The sequence below is a fragment of the Heteronotia binoei genome, chromosome 13 (genome assembly GCF_032191835.1).
Source record: "Heteronotia binoei isolate CCM8104 ecotype False Entrance Well chromosome 13, APGP_CSIRO_Hbin_v1, whole genome shotgun sequence".
Lineage (NCBI taxonomy): Eukaryota > Metazoa > Chordata > Lepidosauria > Squamata > Gekkonidae > Heteronotia > Heteronotia binoei.
Window position 1 is genome coordinate 12,057,452 of NC_083235.1, and position 20,463 is coordinate 12,077,914.

Genomic DNA, 20,463 nt, shown 5'->3' on the forward strand with positions numbered 1-20,463 from the left:
GAGATTGTGAGCCGCTCTGAGACTCTGAAATTTGGAGTGGAGGGTGGGATATAAATCCAATATCTTTATCTACCTCACAGGGTGTCTGTTGTGGGGGAGGAAGGTAAAGGAGATTGTGAGTCTCTCTGAGACTCTGAAATTTGGAGTGGAGGGCAGGATATAAATCCAATATCTTCATCTACCTCACAGGGGGTCTGTTGTGGGGGAGGAAGGGAAAGGAGATTGTGAGCCACTCTGAGACTCTTCGGAGTGGAGGGCGGGATATAAATCCAATATCATCTACCTCACAGGGTGTCTGTTGTGGGGAGGGAAGGTAAAGGAGATTGTGAGTCTCTCTGAGACTCTGAAATTTGGAGTGGAGGGCAGGATATAAATCCAATATCTTCATCTACCTCACAGGGTGTCTTTTGTGGGGGAGGAAGGTAAAGGAGATTGTGAGCCACTCTGAGACTCTTTGGAGTGGAGGGTGGGATATAAATCCAATATCTTCATCTACCTCACAGGGTGTGTGTTGTTGGGGAGAAAGGTAAAGGAGATTGTGAGCCGCTCTGTGACTCTGAAATTTGGAGTGGAGGGCAGGATATAAATCCAATATCTTTATCTACCTCACAGGGTGTCTGTTGTGGGGGAGGAAGGTAAAGGAGATTGTGAGCCGCTCTGAGACTCTGAAATTTGGAGTGGAGGGTGGGATATAAATCCAATATCTTTATCTACCTCACAGGGTGTCTGTTGTGGGGGAGGAAGGTAAAGGAGATTGTGAGTCTCTCTGAGACTCTGAAATTTGGAGTGGAGGGCAGGATATAAATCCAATATCTTCATCTACCTCACAGGGGGTCTGTTGTGGGGGAGGAAGGGAAAGGAGATTGTGAGCCACTCTGAGACTCTTCGGAGTGGAGGGCGGGATATAAATCCAATATCATCTACCTCACAGGGTGTCTGTTGTGGGGAGGGAAGGTAAAGGAGATTGTGAGTCTCTCTGAGACTCTGAAATTTGGAGTGGAGGGCAGGATATAAATCCAATATCTTCATCTACCTCACAGGGGGTCTGTTGTGGGGGAGGAAGGGAAAGGAGATTGTGAGCCACTCTGAGACTCTTCGGAGTGGAGGGCGGGATATAAATCCAGTATCTTCATCTACCTCACGGGGTGTCTGTTGTTGGGGAGGAAGGTAAAGGAGATTGTGAGCCATTCTGAGACTCTTTGGAGTGGAGGGCGGGATATAAATCCAATATCTTCATCTACCTCACAGGGTGTCTGTTGTTGGGGAGGAAGGTAAAGGAGATTGTGAGCCGCTCTGAGACTCTGAAATTCAGAGTGGAGGGCGGGATATAAATCCAATGTCATCGTCGTTGTCTTCTTCCTACTACTACTACTAGTACTGCTGCTGCTACTACTACTATATTGTGATATATAATGAAGTAATTATACAACTCACGGGCTGGTTGCTGACGGGCCATGGACCGGTACTGGGTTGGGGACCCCTGGCTTAGAGGGAACATTGCTGGCAACTCTGCCTGCAGGTGAGCTTCCCCTGCCCACCTCAGCTTAAAATTGGACCAAGGCTATGGAGACATTATCGCTGGGGAGTGCCACTATGGAGCGGCTGTTCGGGCAGAGCTCTGAGAGCTCGGAACAGAGTTCGCTTCTTGGCCGCACCGTCTTGGTTCCTTGCGTGTGACAGGTGGCGGCTTCCCTGTGTCGTTTTGCAGGGGCGTGCGGAGGGGTGTGAGGATGTGTTTGCTTCTCGATCCTGCAGGTGCCGATTCGCGCTGTGTGCTGCGGGCGTTAATGAGGAGCTGGGAAAGGGTGTGGGAAGAATTAGGGGAAGGAGAAAAATCAACATCTTGGGAGGTTGTGCCTCTCCCTTTGGAAGGACGGTAGATCCCAGCTCAGACTAGAAGAAGAAGAAGACTGCAGGTTTATACCCCGCCCTTCTCCCTGAATCAGAGACTCAGAGCAACTTACAATCTCCTATATCTTCTCCCCCCACAACAGACACCCTATGAGGTGGGATGGGCTTACAATCTCCTGTATCTTCTCCCCCCACAACAGACACCCTGTGAGGTGGGTGGGGCTTACAATCTCCTATATCTTCTCCCCCCACAACAGACACCCTATGAGGTGGGATGAGCTTACAATCTCCTGTATCTTCTTCCCCCACAACAGACACCCTGTGAGGTGGGTGGGGCTTACAATCTCCTGTATCTTCTCCCCCCACAACAGACACCCTGTGAGGTGGGTGGGGCTTACAATCTCCTGTATCTTCTCCCCCCACAACAGACACCCTATGAGGTGGGATGAGCTTACAATCTCCTGTATCTTCTCCCCCCACAACAGACACCCTGTGAGGTGGGTGGGGCTTACAATCTCCTGTATCTTCTCCCCCCACAACAGACACCCTATGAGGTGGGTGGGGCTTACAATCTCCTGTATCTTCTCCCCCCACAACAGACACCCTATGAGGTGGGATGAGCTTACAATCTCCTGTATCTTCTCCCCCCACAACAGACACCCTGTGAGGTGGGTGGGGCTTACAATCTCCTGTATCTTCTCCCCCCACAACAGACACCCTATGAGGTGGGATGGGCTTACAATCTCCTGTATCTTCTCCCCCCACAACAGACACCCTGTGAGGTGGGTGGGGCTTACAATCTCCTGTATCTTCTCCCCCCACAACAGACACCCTATGAGGTGGGATGGGCTTACAATCTCCTGTATCTTCTCCCCCCACAACAGACACCCTGTGAGGTGGGTGGGGCTTACAATCTCCTCTATCTTCTCCCCCCACAACAGACACCCTGTGAGGTGGGTGGGGCTTACAATCTCCTGTATCTTCTCCCCCCACAACAGACACCCTGTGAGGTGGGTGGGGCTTACAATCTCCTGTATCTTCTCCCCCCACAACAGACACCCTGTGAGGTGGGTGGGGCTTACAATCTCCTCTATCTTCTCCCCCCACAACAGACACCCTGTGAGGTGGGTGGGGCTTACAATCTCCTATATCTTCTTCCCCCACAACAGACACCCTGTGAGGTGGGTGGGGCTTACAATCTCCTGTATCTTCTCCCCCCACAACAGACACCCTGTGAGGTGGGTGGGGCTTACAATCTCCTGTATCTTCTCCCCCCACAACAGACACCCTATGAGGTGGGATGAGCTTACAATCTCCTGTATCTTCTCCCCCCACAACAGACACCCTGTGAGGTGGGTGGGGCTTACAATCTCCTGTATCTTCTCCCCCCACAACAGACACCCTATGAGGTGGGATGGGCTTACAATCTCCTGTATCTTCTCCCCCCACAACAGACACCCTGTGAGGTGGGTGGGGCTTACAATCTCCTGTATCTTCTCCCCCCACAACAGACACCCTATGAGGTGGGATGGGCTTACAATCTCCTGTATCTTCTCCCCCCACAACAGACACCCTGTGAGGTGGGTGGGGCTTACAATCTCCTCTATCTTCTCCCCCCACAACAGACACCCTGTGAGGTGGGTGGGGCTTACAATCTCCTGTATCTTCTCCCCCCACAACAGACACCCTGTGAGGTGGGATGAGCTTACAATCTCCTGTATCTTCTCCCCCCACAACAGACACCCTGTGAGGTGGGTGGGGCTTACAATCTCCTGTATCTTCTCCCCCCACAACAGACACCCTGTGAGGTGGGTGGGGCTTACAATCTCCTATATCTTCTCCCCCCACAACAGACACCCTATGAGGTGGGATGAGCTTACAATCTCCTGTATCTTCTCCCCCCACAACAGACACCCTGTGAGGTGGGTGGGGCTTACAATCTCCTGTATCTTCTCCCCCCACAACAGACACCCTATGAGGTGGGATGGGCTTACAATCTCCTGTATCTTCTCCCCCCACAACAGACACCCTGTGAGGTGGGTGGGGCTTACAATCTCCTCTATCTTCTCCCCCCACAACAGACACCCTGTGAGGTGGGTGGGGCTTACAATCTCCTGTATCTTCTCTCCCCCCACAACAGACACCCTGTGAGGTGGGTGGGGCTTACAATCTCCTCTATCTTCTCCCCCCACAACAGACACCCTGTGAGGTGGGTGGGGCTTACAATCTCCTCTATCTTCTCCCCCCACAACAGACACCCTGTGAGGTGGGTGGGGCTTACAATCTCCTGTATCTTCTCCCCCCACAACAGACACCCTGTGAGGTGGGTGGGGCTTCCAATCTCCTGTATCTTCTCCCCCCTCAACAGACACCCTGTGAGGTGGGTGGGGCTGAGAGGGCTCTCAGACCAGCTGCCCTTTCAAGGACGACTCTTGCGACTGACCCAAGGCCACTCCAGCATGTGCAAGTGAAGGGGTGGGGAATCAAACCCGGTTCTCCTAGATAAGAGTCTGTGCACTTAACCTCTACACCAAACTGGCGGGAACAGGAATCCCGGCCCACCAAGTGGGACCTGTGTAGATTTGCCAATCCCCAGTCAGGGGTAGGGGATACTCTGGTTTGGAGGCCCTCTCCCCGCTTCAGGGTCATCCGAAAGCGGAGGGGGGGGGAATGTCTGCTGGGCACACCATTATCCCCTATGGAGACCCGATTCCCACAGATGGAGAATTGATCTGTGGGTATCTGGGGCTCTGAGTGGGGGGGGGGGAGTGGCTGTTTTTTGAGGTAGAGGCACCAAATTTTCAGCATCGCATCTGGTGCCTCTCCTCGAAACACCCCCCACATTTAAAAAAGTTTGGACAAGGGGGGACCTATTCTGTGAGCCCCAAAAGAAGGTGCCCCTAACCTTCATTATTTCCAACAGAGGGAAGGCATTTTAAAAGGCACGCAGTCCCTTTAAATCTGGTGGCCAGAGCTCCTTTTGGAGTACCATTATGCTTGTTACAACCTTGCTCCTGGCTCCTCCCTCAATGTCTCCTGGCTCCACCCTCAAATTCTTCTGGCTCCACCCCCAAAGTCCCCAGATATTTCTTGAATTGGATCTGCCAACTCTAGACCTAGGGGATTCCCTGGAATGACAGCTCATCTCCAGGCTGCAGGGACCAGTTTCTTCACTTAGAGACTTTGGAGGGAGGATTCTGTGGCATTGTACCCTGCTGAGGTCCCTCCCTTTCACAGGCTCCACCCCCAAATCCCCAGGAGTTTCCCAACCTGGCTCTGACAACCAGGGGTGGAATTCTAGCAGGAGTTGCTTTGCATATTAGGCCACACACCCCTGATGTAGCCGATCCTCCAAGAGCTTACAAAAAAGAGCCTTCTAAGCTCTTGGAGGGATCGGCTACATCAGGGGTGTGTGGCCTAATATGCAAAGGAGCTGCTGCTAGAATTCCACCCCTACTGACAACCCTACCCATCCATCTCTTGCCGGTGGCTACGGGGGACCACTCTTGTGGGGACTTCCACAGTGGACAAGGGGGGGAAGAAGCTCAATGGAAAACCAGGGGCTCGATTTGTTACCTAAGGAGGGTTCCGGAACCAGGAGAAGGAGCAATGGAAAAGAACATGCTCAGAGTTTCTTCCTCTCTCCCACCGCCTGCTGCCATAGGTTGGGTTTCCAGCCAGGTGAGTGCAGCAGTGGATGAGGGCGCGGGCTCTTATCTGGGAGCGGGTTTGATTCCCCATTCCTCTGCTTGCAGCTGCTGGAATGGCCTTGCATCAGTCATAGCTCTTACAGAGTTGTCCTTGAAAGGGCAGCTTCTGGGAGAGCTCTCCCAGCCCCCCACCCACCTCACAGGGTGTCTGTTGTGGGGGAGGAAGGGAAAGGAAATTGTGAGATGCTCTGAGACTCTGAGTGAAGGACGAGATATAAATCCAATTTCTTCTTCTTCTTCTTAAGTTTAGGTTTATTGGATCTATATTCCACCTTCCCCAGTTCTTCCTCTTTCTTTCTTCTTCTCTTTCTTCTCTCTTCTCCTTCCTTCCTTCCTTCCTTCCTTCCTTCCTTCCTTCCTTCCTTCCTTCCTTCCTTCCTTCCTTCCTTCCTTCCTTCCTTTCTTTCTTCTCTCTTCTTCTTTCTTCTTCTTCCTTCCTTCCTTCCTTTCTTTCTTTTCTCTTCTTCTATCTTCTTCTTCTTCCTTCCTTCCTTCCTTCCTTCTCTCAAACATCTGATGTTCATGTCTTGCAGATCTCCTTCCTTCCTTCCTTCCTTCCTTCCTTCCTTCCTTCCTTCCTTCCTTCCTTCCTTCCTTCCTTCCTTCCTTCCTTCCTTCCTTCCTTCCTTCCTTTCTTTCTTTCTTTCTTTCTTTCTTTCTTTCTTTCTTTCTTTCTTTCTTTCTTTCTTCTCTCTTCTTCTCTCTTCTTCTCTCTTCTTCTTTCTTCTTCTTTCTTCTTCTTCCTTCCTTCCTTCCTTCCTTCCCTTCCTTTCTTTCTTTCTTTCTTTCTTTCTTTCTTTCTTTCTTTCTTTCTCTTCTTCTTCTTCTTCTTCTTCTTCTTCTTCTTCTTCTTCTTCTTCTTCTTCTTCTTCTTCTTCTTCCTTTCCCTCCTTCCTTCCTTCCTTCCCTTCCTTCCTTCCTTCCTTCCTTCCTTCCTTCCTTCCTTCCTTCCTTCCTTCCTTCCTTCCTTCCTTCCTTCCTTCCTTCCCTTCTTGTGGCTGGAGATCTCTTGGAATTGCAACTGATCTGGTGACCGAGAGCAGCTCCCTTGGAGAAAATGGCCGCTCTGGAGGGTGGGCTTTCTGGCACTGTACCCCTCTTGTCCTCCCCAGGCTCTGCCCCCAAATCTCCTGGGCTTTCCCAACCTGGAGCTGGCAACTCTGCCTCCCTGTCTCCTGCTGTCGGCCGGGGGGGATCTGGGAACCCTAGGAGCAAATGTCAAGCCTTTGAGACCCAGTGATGTATAGCTTTGGACAGGGCTTTCTTTGTAGCAGAAACGCCTTTGCATATTAGGCCATGCCCCCCTGATGCAGCCAATCCTCCTGGAGCTTACAATAGGCCTTGTAAGAAGAGCCCTGTCAGCTCTTGGAGGATTGGCTTGCATCCGGGGTTGTGTGGCCTAATATACAAAGGAGTTCCTGCTACAAAAAAAAAAAGCCCTGGCTTTGGAGAGTGCAGGACTCATTCAGAACGAACTGTTTGTCTGGGAGGGTTAGGTTCCTTTGATGGTACACAAGCCAAATGTATTCTGGAACTTTATAGCCTTGCACGTTTACTTGGAAGTCCAGCAAGGTCAGCGGGGTTTATTCCCAAACTAATATGCTGCGCTTTGACATTTTAGAGTCGAAAGTAGAAGGAAGTAGAAGACAAATACGTTAAAATAGAGGGTAAGATGGACTTAGTATATGTAATGAGAGAAACAGCTTACCAGCTGTATGTAGCTCTGCTCGCTGTGCCTGATTCCTCGTTTGAGGAAGTGTGCTTGGAGCTCGCGAAAGCTGACATTCGGAATAAAAGTTTGTTGGTCTCAAAGGTGCTGCTTGATTCCTACTTTGTTCTACTGCAGGGGCGGCCAACGGTAGCTCTCCGGATGTTTTTTGCCTACAACTCCCATCAGCCCCAGCCATTGGCCATGCTGGCTGGGGCTGATGGGAGTTGTAGGCAAAAAAAAACACATCTGGAGAGCTACCGTTGGCCACCCCTGTTCTACTGCTTCAGACCAACACGGCTGCCCACTTGGATCTATCTGTATCGCAGAACGGTTTGCCTTTTTTCTTTTTATCACGCAAGGCTCAGAATGTCCCCAAATCACCTTTTTTGCCTTTCCCTTTTTTTTTTTTGCAGGCTGGATGAGCTGCCTGCGTCTGGCCCGGCCTGACCCCAGGCGACTCCCGGGTGACGATTGTGGCAGCTGCCGCTCGCCGTCTCCACCGTCGCCACAGTTCTTCTCGCCTCGTTGCCGCCCGCCGCCGGGCAGCCCACCCACTCGCGCCACGTTTGCCGTCTCAGACGCAGCCCTCACCCACCTGGCGGTTCACCATGACACGGGCGAGGTCTACCTCGGCGCCGTCAACCGCATCTACAAGCTCTCGGCCAACCTGACCCAGGCTGCGGACTCACACCACGGGCCCGGTGCCTGACAACCCCCGTTGCTACCCTCCGCCCGGGGTGCGGCTCTGTGCCCATCAGCTGTCCCCCCGCCGACAACGTCAACAAGTTGCTGCTGGTCGACTACGCCGGCGGCCGGCTGGTGGCGTGCGGCAGCATCTGGCAGGGGGGTGTGCCAGCTTTTGCGGCTCGACGATTTTGGCCAAGCTGGGTGAGCCGCACCAACGGAAGGAACACTACCTTTCCGGTGGGGCGGGAGCCGGACGCCATGGTCGGCGTGATCGTGGAGAAACCCGGGGCAGCCCAGCCGCTTCTTCGTCGGCACCTCCATCGGGGGCCGCTCGGAATACTTCCCCACCCTCTCCAGCCGGCGCTTGACCCCCGACGCCACCAGCCCCGAGATGTTCAGTCTCATTTACCAGGACGAGTTTGTGTCTTCCCAGATCAAGGTGCCCTCGGACACCCTCTCGCTCTACCCGGCCTTCGACATCTACTACGTGTCCGCCTTTGTGTCCGGGGGCTTTGTGTATTTCCTGACCTTGCAGCTGGACACGGCCCAGACGCCCCTTGAGCCGGCGGGCGGACCGGTGGGCCCCGGAGTGTCTGGCGGGGAGAGGTTCTTCTCCTCCAAAATCGTGCGTCTGTGTGCCAACGACACAGAGTTCTACTCGTACGTGGAGTTCCCCTTGGGCTGCTCCAAGGACGGGGTGGTGGAATATCGCCTCGTGCAGGCCGCCCAGCTGGCCAAGGCGGGCCGCCAGCTGGCCCGCGCCCTGGGCATTGCTGAGGGGCAGGATGTCCTCTACGCTGCCTTCTCGCAAGGCCAGAAAAACCGGGCCTGCCCCGCCCCGCGAGAGCCTCCTTTGCCTCTTTACGCTGGACGAGGTCAACCGACGCATCCGGGAACGAATCCAGTCCTGCTACCGCGGTGAAGGCCGCCTCTCTCTGCCTTGGCTTCTTAACAAAGAGCTGCCCTGTATCAACACGGTACGGCCTCTCTGTCCCTTTGTCGGTGCTGGGGGTGGGCGGGGGAGGTGTTAAAAGAACCCTGAGGTTTTAAATTAAAAACAAAAAAAAAGAACCCTGAGGGAAGCTGAGGCGAGAGCCAGTTTGGTGATAGTGGTTACAAGCGGTGGATTCTAATCCGGAAGGACCGGGTTTGACTTCCCGCTCCTCCTCCACTTGCAGCCAGCTGAGTGACCTTGGGCCAGTTGCAGTTCTCTCGGAGCTGTTCTCTCAAGAGCAGTTTCTGTCAGAGCTCTCTCAGCCCCACCTAAGAACATAAGAACATAAGAGAAGCCATGTTGGATCAGGCCAATGGCCCATTGAGTCCAACACTCTTGTGTCACACAGTGGCAAAAAATGTTATATATACACACATACTGTGGCTAATAGCCACTGATGGACCTCTGCTCCATATTTTTATCTAGACCCCTCTTGAAGGTGCTATGCTTGTGGCCGCCACCACCTCCTGTGGCAGTGAATTCCACATGTTAATCACCCTTTGGGTGAAGAAGGACTTCCTTTTATCCGTTTTAACCTGTCTGCTCTGCGATTTCATCGAATGCCCACGAGTTCTTGTATTGTGAGAAAGGGAGAAAAGGAATTCTTTCTCTACTCTTGTAAACCTCTATCATGTCACCCCGCAGTCGACGTTTCTCCAAGCTAAAGAGTCCCAAGCGTTTCAACCTTTCTTCATAGGGAAAGTGCTCCAGCCCTTTAATCATTCTAGTTGCCCTTTTCTGCACTTTCTCCAATGCTATAATATCCTTTTGGAGGTGCCTCACAGGAACGGAGATTGTAAGTTGCGTTGAGACTCCCAAGTGAAAGGTGGGGTATAAATCCAGTCTTCTGCTCCTCTTCTTCCTCCTCCTTTTCCCCCACCTGTGGGCACTGCCTGTGCCGCTCAGCTTTGGGCCTCACAAACAGCGAAGGGGCTGCGCGGCTTCCTGGTTGTGGCCCCCCCCCCCCTGCAAGCGCACCACTGATTTATTTATTTGTTTGTTCGTTCAATTTCTATCCTGCCCTCCCCGCCAAAGCAGGCTCAGGGCGGCTTACGTGTTCATGTACATACATGAAATATAAAAATACATTAAGACACACAAACATAAAACCATAAGAATATCAAAACATTTCAAGTGCTGTGTTGTTCTTTAGATGGCGATCTGTTTGTTAAGATGGATATTCTGCCCGTTCTGTTTTCTATCAAGTTTTACCATTCTGCTGCTCCAGCTGGATGTTCTCTGTAAAAACAGACGTTAGGTTCATGCTAGAGGTGGGCCAGATGTTTCGGAGTCTGTTGTGGTCTTAAATTAACACATGATTTCCGCTTGCTGGTTTCCATCCTTCTGACAGGTGGGACTCGAACTCCGTACCTGAAGAAACCCTGCCTGTTGTTCCTTGTTTTGGCTGCTTGCTCAAAACCATGACACACACCCCCCCCGCTCTCTTCATACTTAAAATTAGCAGATTGGATTTTGGATTTTAAAATTAGCAGAGAACACCCAGTAGGGTTTGCGTGATCTGAGGATGCGACGTGCTTGGGGGGGTGGGGACTGTCTTTATAACCCGGAGAGGGGGAACATGATCCCTTTTGATCCTTACCCCCTTTCTTTTTCCCTCTCTCCCCCCTTCCCAGCCGATGCAGATCAATGGGAATTTCTGCGGACTGGTCCTGAACCAGCCCTTAGGGGGGCTGCAGGTCATCGAAGGGCGCCCCCTGCTGGAAGAGAAGACCGAGGGCATGGCCAGCGTCACCGCCTACACCTACCGTGGTCACTCGGTTGTGTTCCTAGGCACTCGCACGGGGAACCTCAAGAAGGTGAGATGTTCTTCTTCGGTGTGGGAGGGGTGAGGTTGGCGTGGAAGTGTGGAAGGCCAGATTCAGGGCTTATTTTGTAGCAGGAACTCCTCTGCATATTAGGCCACACCCCCTGATGTAGCCAGTCCTCTAAGACAGGGGTGTGGAACTCATTGGTTATGAGGGCCAGATCTGACATAAGTGAGACTTCGTTGGGCCAGGCCATGTCGGGTTGGGTTGAGCCATGCCGGGCTGGGCCACGTGTGTACCATGGGATTCAGGAAACTGGGCAAAAGAAGCTCTGACTCTTTCCTTCCTTCCCCGGGAGGGGGGAGGAGGAGCCTCAGCCAATAAAGGGAAGAGAGGCTTGGCTCAGTAGCCCAGAGCCTGGCAAAGCAAGCTATTCCTCCCCCCCTTCCTCTCCAAGGGAGGAGCCTTAGCCAGTGGAGACACTAGAGGTTTTGCTCTGTAGCCCCTGCGCGATTGAGCAAGTCTTGCAAAGCAAGCTGTGATGCAGAAGGAAGCAAGAGAGAGGGAGAAGGATGCAGATGACAACCAGTTGCTCGGGGGCCTGATAGGAGCCCTCCGGGGGCCTGATTCAGCCCCCGAACTGCATGTTCGACACCCCTGCTCTAAAAGCTTACAGGGCTCTTAGTACGGGCCCTACTGTAAGCTCCAAGAGATTGGCTACGTCATGGGGGTGTGGCCTAATACGCAAAGGAGTTCTGCTACAAAAAAAGCCCTGGTTAGATTTATGGGCTTTGTGTTTTATGTCAACGCGCCGCTTGCTGTGGGGAATCGAAAGGTCTTTCTACGCCCTCCTTAGCTGGCGATGAAGGGTTTTCACGTCTCCTCTAGGATCCTTTTGGTCCCAGTGGCGATGCCGGGTTAAAAATAAATTGGCAAAGTGGCCTTTTGGGGCAGGAGCCTCCGCTTCCGGTTTGCGCCTGAGGTTCTCTTTCTCGTTGGGCAGCAGCCGTTTTTCACCGCAGATGCTCGGAAATGCCCCCAGTGGCACCGTGGCCAGCGAGGGATAGAGCTTCCCTCCCTCTTTAGAAAGGCATTGGCTCCCCCCTCATACCCCCCCCCCGTGAGCCCCCACCTAGGCCTGCAAATGCATTGCTTATCAATCCCTCCTGACCCCTTCAGTTATTGTATTCTAATTGAGCCGGGTCTGTGGAATATTAATTCGTCGGTCTACAAGCGTTTCCTGAAAAAGAGATTATTTTACTCTCTCCTGGGCAATGGCTGCCATTTTCTCCAGAAACCCTTCCCCACCCCGCCCTACCAGGGTAATACGTTACCCTTTGACCCTCCCTAAGAGGAATGAAAAGCGGTCGTCCCGCTAGACTAACAAACCCCGGTCACTCTTTGCAAGACAGAAGGGTTGGTTCGGAGGCTGAATTTCAGGCGGGACTCGCCCTGGATTTTTTTTTTTTGGCTAAGAAGCATCGTTTCTTTATTTAATTCCATTCGTGTCCCACCCTCCCCTGACGGGCTCAGGGCGGCAAACGACAATAAAAGCAACATAACGCTAAAATGAAATCACAATAAAACCATTAAACGTTTCATATAATTTTGTACGATTTCGAAGACGTTCTAGAATCATGGCACGCTTCCTCGGGGCCTATGTTGTTCTCTGCGCGTTTCTGTTGAAGAAACCGGGCTCTGTGTTCGTACTTTCCTGAATTGAGTTGAATTCCAGAGTCGAATTGAGTTGGAATAGAGTTGAACCCCCACATAGCCAGCGTGGGGGACGTGGCAGTTTGCATGAAATCTTAAACCGTGGTGGTGGATTTGTTTGTAATGAATCTGACACTTAATGCCCATGTATCTTCTGTTCACTGTGCTGTGGGAAAGCGTCGACGTTCTTCTAGGCTAGGAGCCGTACGCTCCAGAATTAGGCCGCGCCCCCGTGGGAAAACCTTCAGCCTGCCCCACATACCACGTCTAGCCACGCTCGTGGAGGAGAGGGAGAGGGCCAGAATGTGAAAACCTCTCTCATCTGTTGTTCTGGCTCAGAGCGTTAGGTTTGCCAGCCTCCAGGCGGGACCTGGAGATCTCCCGCTTTTACAACCGATCTCCGGCTGGCAGAGATCAGCTCCCCTGGAGAAAATGGCTGCTTTGGAGGGCAGACTCTTAAGGCTTTGGACCTTGCTGAGGGCCCCGCCCCTCCCCCTCCCCAAACCCCGCCCTCTCTGAGATCCACACTCAAAGTCTCCAGGTATATTCCAACACAGACGTGGCCATCCTAGAGCAGGTGATGGTGGGAAGTGAGGTAGTTGCGGCTGATGAGTTGCGGGTGATCCACAGGGCTTTCAAGGGAAGAGAGGAGCAGAAGTGGTTTGCCATTGACTGCCTCTGCGTAGCAACCCTGGGCTTCCTTGGAAGCCTCTAATCCAAATACTGACCAGGGCGGACGCTGCTTTAACTTCTGAGATCTGATGAGATTGGGCTAGTCTGGGCCATCCAGGCCAAGGCAAGAGACATGCAGAGAAGGTTTGCGATTGCCTGTCTCCAGGGCTTTTTTTGTAGCAGGGACTCCTTTGCATATTAGGCCACACCCCTTTTGATGTAGCCAATCCTCCTGGAATTTACAGGGCTCTTAGTAGAGAGCCCACTGTAAGCTCCAGGAGGATTGGCTACATAGGGCTGCCAAACTCCAGCTGGGGGCGCCCCTGGAGGGCCCCAACCCGCCAGCAGGGAGCAGACCACCGGGGGATCCCCGCCTCCGAAGAGCCCCATTCTACCGTGAATCCTAGAATTTTTCTGGTGTGGCGCTCTAGGAATCGTGGTAAAAATCTACGGCACATAGAGTTTTATCGTCAGGCCTAGAGCAGCCCTGGCGCAACACTCTCAGTGTGGTGACGTCACAAAGTGTGCGCGAGGAAGAAGACCCCCACCGCAGTGGCAGAGGGGACCTTGGCAACCCTATGGCTACATCACGGGGTGTGTGCCTAATATGCAAAGGAGTTCCTGCTACAAAAATAGCTTTGCCTGTGTCTGCATAGTGACCGTAGACTTCCTTGGCGGTCTCTCATCCACGTACTAGCCAGGACTTACCGTGTTTTAGCTCCTGAGATTTTTTTTTTTAATCACACGAAAAGTTTATGTGTCATTTGCCGATACTAAACACAAAATGTCTACACTTGCATAATCACCACAATTTGAAATTAGCATGCGATAGGTCAGACTTAATGAAAGTAACATTGAACAAAATGAGATCAAAAACAGATCGACTTTTTGTAGAGTGAATCGTTCGGTACAATTGTCCTATTCCGTAAATGCGATACCAGGGGAAACAAACTGCTACCACACAATGTTCATATTGCTCGACAGAAAAATCAACAGAGTTACATGCCATTTTATTTAGAACAAATAACTGCGGACTAGCCTAGGCTATCCGAGTTAGGGCAGCGTGACAAATTCTGTTTTCTCCTCCCTAAATGTAAGGCTGAAGAAGCCCTTGTGCGCAGAGTGGTAAAGCTGCAGTACTGCAGTAGGAGCCCTCTGTCTCACAACTTGAGTTCAATCCCAGCGGAAGCTGGTTCAGGTAGCCAGCTCCAAGTTTGACAGCCTTCTATCCTTCCGAGGTGGGGTCAAATGAGTCCCCAGCTTCCATCCTTCCAAGGTGGGTCAAATGAGTTCCCCAGCTTCCATCCTTCCGAGGTGGGTCAAATGAGTCCCCAGCTTCCATCCTTCCGAGTGGGGTCAAATGAGTCCCAGCTTCCATCCTTCCGAGGTGGGTCAAATGAGTCCCCAGCTTCCATCCTTCCGAGGTGGGTCAAATGAGTCCCCAGCTTCCATCCTTCCGAGGTGGGTCAAATGAGTCCCCAGCTTCCATCCTTCCGAGGTGGGTCAAATGAGTCCCCAGCTTCCATCCTTCCCGAGGTGGGTCAAATGAGTCCCCAGCTTCCATCCTTCCGAGGTGGGTCAAATGAGTCCCCAGCTTCCATCTTCGAGGTGGGTCAAATGAGTCCCCAGCTTCCATCCTTCCGAGGGTGGGTCAAATGAGTCCCCAGCTTCCATCCTTCCGAGGTGGGTCAAATGAGTCCCCAGCTTCCATCCTTCGAGGTGGGTCAAATGAGTCCCCCAGCTTCCATCCTTCCGAGGTGGGTCAAATGATTCCCCAGCTTACACATCCGAGTGGGTCATAATGAGTCCCCAGCTTCCATCGTCCGAGTGGAGTCAAATGAGTCCCCAGCTTCCATCCTGTCCGAGGTGGTCAAATGAGTCCCCAGCTTCCATCCTTCCGAGGTGGGTCAAATGAGTCCCCAGCTTCCATCCTTCGAGGTGGGTCAAATGAGTCCCCAGCTTCCATCCTTCGAGGTGGGTCAAATGAGTCCCCACGCTTCCATCCTTCCGAGGGTGGTCAAATGAGTCCCCAGCTTCCATCCTTCCGAGTTGGTCAAATGAGTCCCCAGCTTCCATACCTTCCGAGGTGGTCAAATGAGTCCCCAGCTTCCATCCTTCCAAGGTGGGTCAAATGAGTCCCCAGTTTCAATCCTTCCCGAGGTCGGTCAAATGAGTCCCCAGTTTGCTGGGGGGGGGAAGGCAGATGACTGGGGAAGGCCATGGCAAACCACCCCGTAAAAAGTCTGCCGTGGAAAACGTCATGTTGCGGTGTCACCCCAGAGGCGGAAACGACTGGTGCTTGCACAGGGGACTACCTTTACCTTTTAACCTGGATAGCCCAGGCTACCCCGATCTCATCAGATCTCGGAAGCTAAGCAGGGTCAGCGAAGGAATACCAGGGTGGTAACGCAGAGGCAGGCCACGGTAAAAACCACCTCTGAACATCTCTTGCCTTGAAAAACTCTACGGGGTCGCTATTAATCAGCTGTGACTTGACAACCCCCTTCCACCGCATACATAAAGGTAAATACTTCACTGGGGAATTATGTGGAAAGGGGTTTATCTGAACAGGCACGAGACGCCCCTGTCTTTTCTCAGCTCCCCCCTCCCCATAAGTGGTGTCTGCTGTGTGGGAGGAGCGGGAGAGAAATCCTTGTTACTGGCAGCCCCCCCCCCGCCCCGATCGCCATTAGTTACTACTCTGCGGAGGTTTGTGCCCAACAGACTCGTTGCATTAAATATTAACTGGGCAGCGAGTGAGCTGGCGCGCCCCTCCTCCATCTTGCTGGGCGAAGGCAGGGGGCAGGCTTGTGCTAGCAGCGGAGGTGGATAGAATCTGGGCCTCACCCCACCCCCCAGAATGGTTAGGGGTCCAGATATGAGGGCTGGAACGCGAGGTTATTCTGGGCAATGTTGTCCGAGAACGGTACTGCAGGGATAACATTTCTCCCCCCCCCCCCCTCCCTCTTCTTCCAGACACATTTTAGTCTGAACTCAGCATTTCCCTGCCTGTATTTTTTCACTGCCTTTTAAAGTTAGTGTGTATTACGCTGGTCTGTAAGGAGGGTGACGGACCGGGGCTGCCGGTAGAAGGAAGGTGGCGGGAAATGTTAACGAGTGCTTTGGGAATCGTTCCCAGTTTATCCATTTATTTAATTCCTTTGCGCCCTGCCTTTCTGCCCAACGGCTACCCAAAGGGTCTGGCATTGTTCTCCTCTCCTCCGTTGGCATCCTCACAACGACCCTGCCAAGTAGGTTAGGCCGAGAGAGTGCGGCTGGCCCAAAGTCACCTAGCCAGCTTCCACGGCACAAGTGAGAATTCGAGCCTGGGTCTCCCAGATACTAATCCGACACTGTTAACCATACACTGCCCCGGCTCTCCTGTTCTAACAGGGCGTGCATCTAGGTTTGCTAGCTCTGGGTTGAGAAATACCTGGATATTTTGGGGGGGGTTAGCCTTGAGGAGGGTGGAACTTGTGGAGGGGAGGGATTTCAGCAGGGTATATTGCAGGATTGGTCAAACTTGCTTAGCTTCAGAGCCACATAGAAGAAGGAAGGAAGGAAGGAAGGAAGGAAGGAAGGAAGGAAGGAAGGAAGGAAGGAAGGAAGGAAGGAAGGAAGGAAGGAAGGAAGGAAGGAAGATATTGGAATTATATGCCACCTTCCACTCTAAATCTCAGAGTCTCAGAGTGGCTCACAATCTCCTTTATCTTCCTCCCCCACAACAGACACCCTGTGAGGTGGGTGGGGCTGAGAGGACCCAACTCTTGTGATAGCTATGGCTGACCCAAGCCCATTCCAGCAGGTGCAAGTGGAGACGTGGGGAATCAAACCTGGTTCTCCCAGATAAGAGTCCACACACTTATCCACTACGCCAAACTGGAAGGAAGAAAGGAAAATAGATGGGGGAGGGAAAGGTGGAAAGAAAGCAACTATAACTTGAAATGCTTTCTCCCAGCTGCCAGGAGGGGAGGGGCCTCAGCATGGTACAATGCCCTAGAGCAGGGGTGGCCAACGGTAGCGCTCCAGATTTTCTTTTGCCTACAACTCCCATCAGCCCCAGCCATTGGCCATGCTGGCTGGGGCTAATGGGAGTTGTAGGCAAAAAAAAAAACATCTTGAGAGCTACAGTTGGTCACGCCTTCCCTAGAGCAGGAGTGGCCAAATTTGCTTAACATAAGAGCTACATAGAATAAATGTCAGATGTTTGAGAGCCACAAGACATGAACGTCAGACGTTTGAGAGCCGGAAGGAAGGAAGAAAAATAGATGGTAAGGAGGGGGGAAGAGGTGCTAAGAAAGTAACTTTCAAAGCATTCTCCAAGCCACCATCTGGCCTGGCTCACAGACGTGATTGAAAGAGAGAAATGCCTTCTCCAAGCTGGCTGATGGGGCGGTGGGGGCTTCAAGAGCCACATATGGCTCCTGAGCCACAGTTTGGCCACCCCTGCCCTGGAGCCCTACCTTTCAAAGCAGCCATGTTCTCCAGGGGAGCAAAGCGGGAGATCTCCAGGCCCTGCCTGGAGGCAAGCAGCCTTAGCCTTATACTTTGTGTTCTGGAAGAAAAGCACTGGTGGAATCGGAGCCCTGGGTGGATGCGTTCTGGGCCCTAGACGTGATGATTTGGCTCAGCCGTTTCTCTGGGGTTGCCATTTTAAATGGGGCGGGCCAGGGCGGTGAGGAATCCAGGCGGCTTCTCGGGGAGAGGAAGGAAAACAATCCAACGGCTGCCTGATTTCCCCCCACCCGTGTCCAACAAAAGCTGAGCATGTGTGTGGGGGGGGGGGTAGGGGTGATCCCAGGAGATCCTTCCCGGGAGATGCCTGGCCTTTGGGGCCTCGTGGAATTTAGTTACAGCTGCGGTGTCGTGGGGGGTGGGAGAGGAGCCAGAGAAGAGAGAACCGCTCTTTAAACTCTTGAACCCCCTGGCAGGGGGCAGGAGGGGAGGTCGCGACCCCCTTCTGTTCCCCCTGCCAAAGGTGGTGATTCAATTAGGGCGGCAGGAGGTAGCCCGAGAGAGCCCGTCTGTCTTGCCCCTTCCCAGATCTCCGGACTACACTAATTGCCTTGTTGCCGCATCGCCCGGAGACTCACCCTGGGGTGACCCCCCCCTGGAAGGGGGGCAAAGAAGGAAAGGCAGCGGCCAGCCTGTTCCCTCCGCCGGCCCTCAAAAGCACCATTATCCCACCCTGGTGGAGCAGAGGGTGGGCGCTTTATGGCTGAATCCTAGCGCTGCAACGGCACTGACCCCCAGGGCCTGGTTGCGTTGTGGGGGAGGTTCAATGGGGCTTTGTTGGCCCAGAAGAAAGACCCTTTGAGCTTTCTCTTCAGGGCATGCGCTTGTGTGTGTGTGTGTGGGGGGGGGGTGCCCTTCCCATGGATGGGGGAAAAGAGCGCAGAGAAGTATTGGGTTCAAGCTAGGGTTGCCGATTTCCAGGTGGCGGGGCCAGAGTTCTTTTGGGATTATGACTAATCTCCAGATTTAGGGTTGCCAATCCCCAGGTGGGGGCAGGGGATCCCCCGGTTTGGAGGCCCTCCCCCCACTACAGGGTCATCAGAAAGCAGGGGAGGGGAGGGAAATGTCTGCTGGGCACTCCGTTATTCCCTATGGAGACCATTCCCATAGAAAAGAATAGATAATTGATCCGCAGGTATCTGGGCCTCGGGAGGGGGGGCTGTTTTTTGAGGTAGAGGTGCTGAGTTTTCAGTACAGCATCCAGTTCCTCTCCCCAAAATATCTCCCAAGTTTCAAAAAGATTGGACCAAGGGGTCTAGTTCTGTGAGCCTCCAAAGAAGGTGCCCCTATCCTCCGTTATTTCCTATGGAAGGAAGGTGTGTGGTCCCTTTAAATGTGAGGGCCAGTCCTCCCTTTGGAGTTCAATTATGCTTGTCACAACCTTGCTCCTGGTCCCCCACCCCCCCTGCAATGTCTCCTGGCTCCGCCCCCAAAATCTCCTGGCTCCATCCCCAAAGTTCCCAGATATTTCTTGAATTGGACTTGGCAACCCTTGTCCCCCCTGGAGAAAATGACCGCTCAGGAAGGTGGATGCTGGGTAGGGTTGCCAGGTCCGACTCAAGAAATAGTAGAGTTGCCAGGTGCAATGCAAGAAATATCTGGGGATGTTGGGGGTGGAGCCAGGAGACTTTGGGGGTGGAGCCACAAGCAAGGGTGTGACAAGCATCACTGAACTCTGAAGGGAGTTCTGGCCATCACATTGAAAGGGACTGCACACCTTTTAAATGCCTTCCCTCCACTGGAAATAATGAAGGATAGGGGCACCTTCTTTGGGAGCTCATAGAATTGGACCCCCTGGTCCAATCTTTTTGGAACTTGGAGGGGATTTTGGGGAGAGGCACTGGATGCTATGCTGAACAGCCCCTCTAGAGCCCCAGATACCTACAGATCAATTTTCCATTATACTCTATGGGAACTGATCTCCATAGGAAATAAAGCCAGTGTCCAACAGATATTTCCCTCTCCCACCCCCCGCTTTCCAATGACCCTGAAGCGGGGGGTGGACTCCAAACCAGGGGATCCCCTGCCCCCACCTGGGGATTGGCAACCCTAAGAAATAGCTGGGGACTTTGTAGGGGTGCCTTCTTTTGGGGCGCTCATAGAATTGGACCTCCCGGTCCGATCTTTTTTGAAACCTGCGGGGGTGTTTTGAACTGGTCTCCATAGGGTATAATGGAGTGCCCAGCAGACATTTCCCCCTCTTCTCCCACTTTTGGATAACCCCGAAACAGGGGGAAGGCCTCCAGACTAGGGGACCCCCACCCCCAACTGGGAATTGACAACCCTACCCTGAAATCTCCAGATATTTCCGAACCTGGAGTTGGCAAAACTAAAAGAAGTGCTTTTTCCTTCTGCTTTTCCCCTCTGCACGTTTTCTGTCTTCCCTTCCTCAGGAATGGCAGTTAGGTGTTCATGCCTGATTGTAAGAGCCCCGTGGCGCAGAGTGGTAAAGCTGCAGTACTGCAGTCCGGAGCCCTCTGCTCACGACCTGAGTTTGATCCCAGCGGAAGCTGGTTCAGGTAGCCGGCTCGAGGTTGACTCAGCCTTCCATCCTTCCGAGGTCGGTCAAATGAGTTCCCAGCTTGCTGGGGGGAAAGCGTAGAGGACTGGGAAAGGCAAGGGCAAACCACCCCGTAAAAAGTCTGCCGTGAAAACGTTGTGAAAGCAACGTCACCCCAGAGTCGGAAACGACTGGTGCTTGCACAGGGGACTACCTTGACCTTTACATGCCTGATTATGTGAAAGGGTAGGCCCAGCCTGCCTTATCTTGAGGTCTCATTTAATTTTGCGTGAAGTTTTAAGCCACTGTTACTGCTGTTAAGTCTCAGTTGATTTATGGTCACC

At 52.8% G+C, this 20,463-nt stretch overlaps 1 protein-coding gene across 1 annotated transcript in view; it reads left to right on the forward strand.

Annotated features, from left to right (window-relative positions):
• Positions 1-7,687: 7,687 nt before the first annotated feature.
• Positions 7,688-20,463, forward strand: part of PLXNA3 (plexin A3) — a 142,509-nt gene continuing 129,733 nt past the window's right edge. Inside the window, 9 exon segments of the mRNA XM_060252484.1 lie at positions 7,688-7,948; positions 7,950-8,036; positions 8,038-8,115; positions 8,117-8,146; positions 8,148-8,198; positions 8,200-8,241; positions 8,243-8,788; positions 8,790-8,936; positions 10,588-10,770. Of these exon segments, the coding sequence (XP_060108467.1) occupies positions 7,691-7,948; positions 7,950-8,036; positions 8,038-8,115; positions 8,117-8,146; positions 8,148-8,198; positions 8,200-8,241; positions 8,243-8,788; positions 8,790-8,936; positions 10,588-10,770 (1,422 nt within the window). The 5' untranslated portion in view covers positions 7,688-7,690.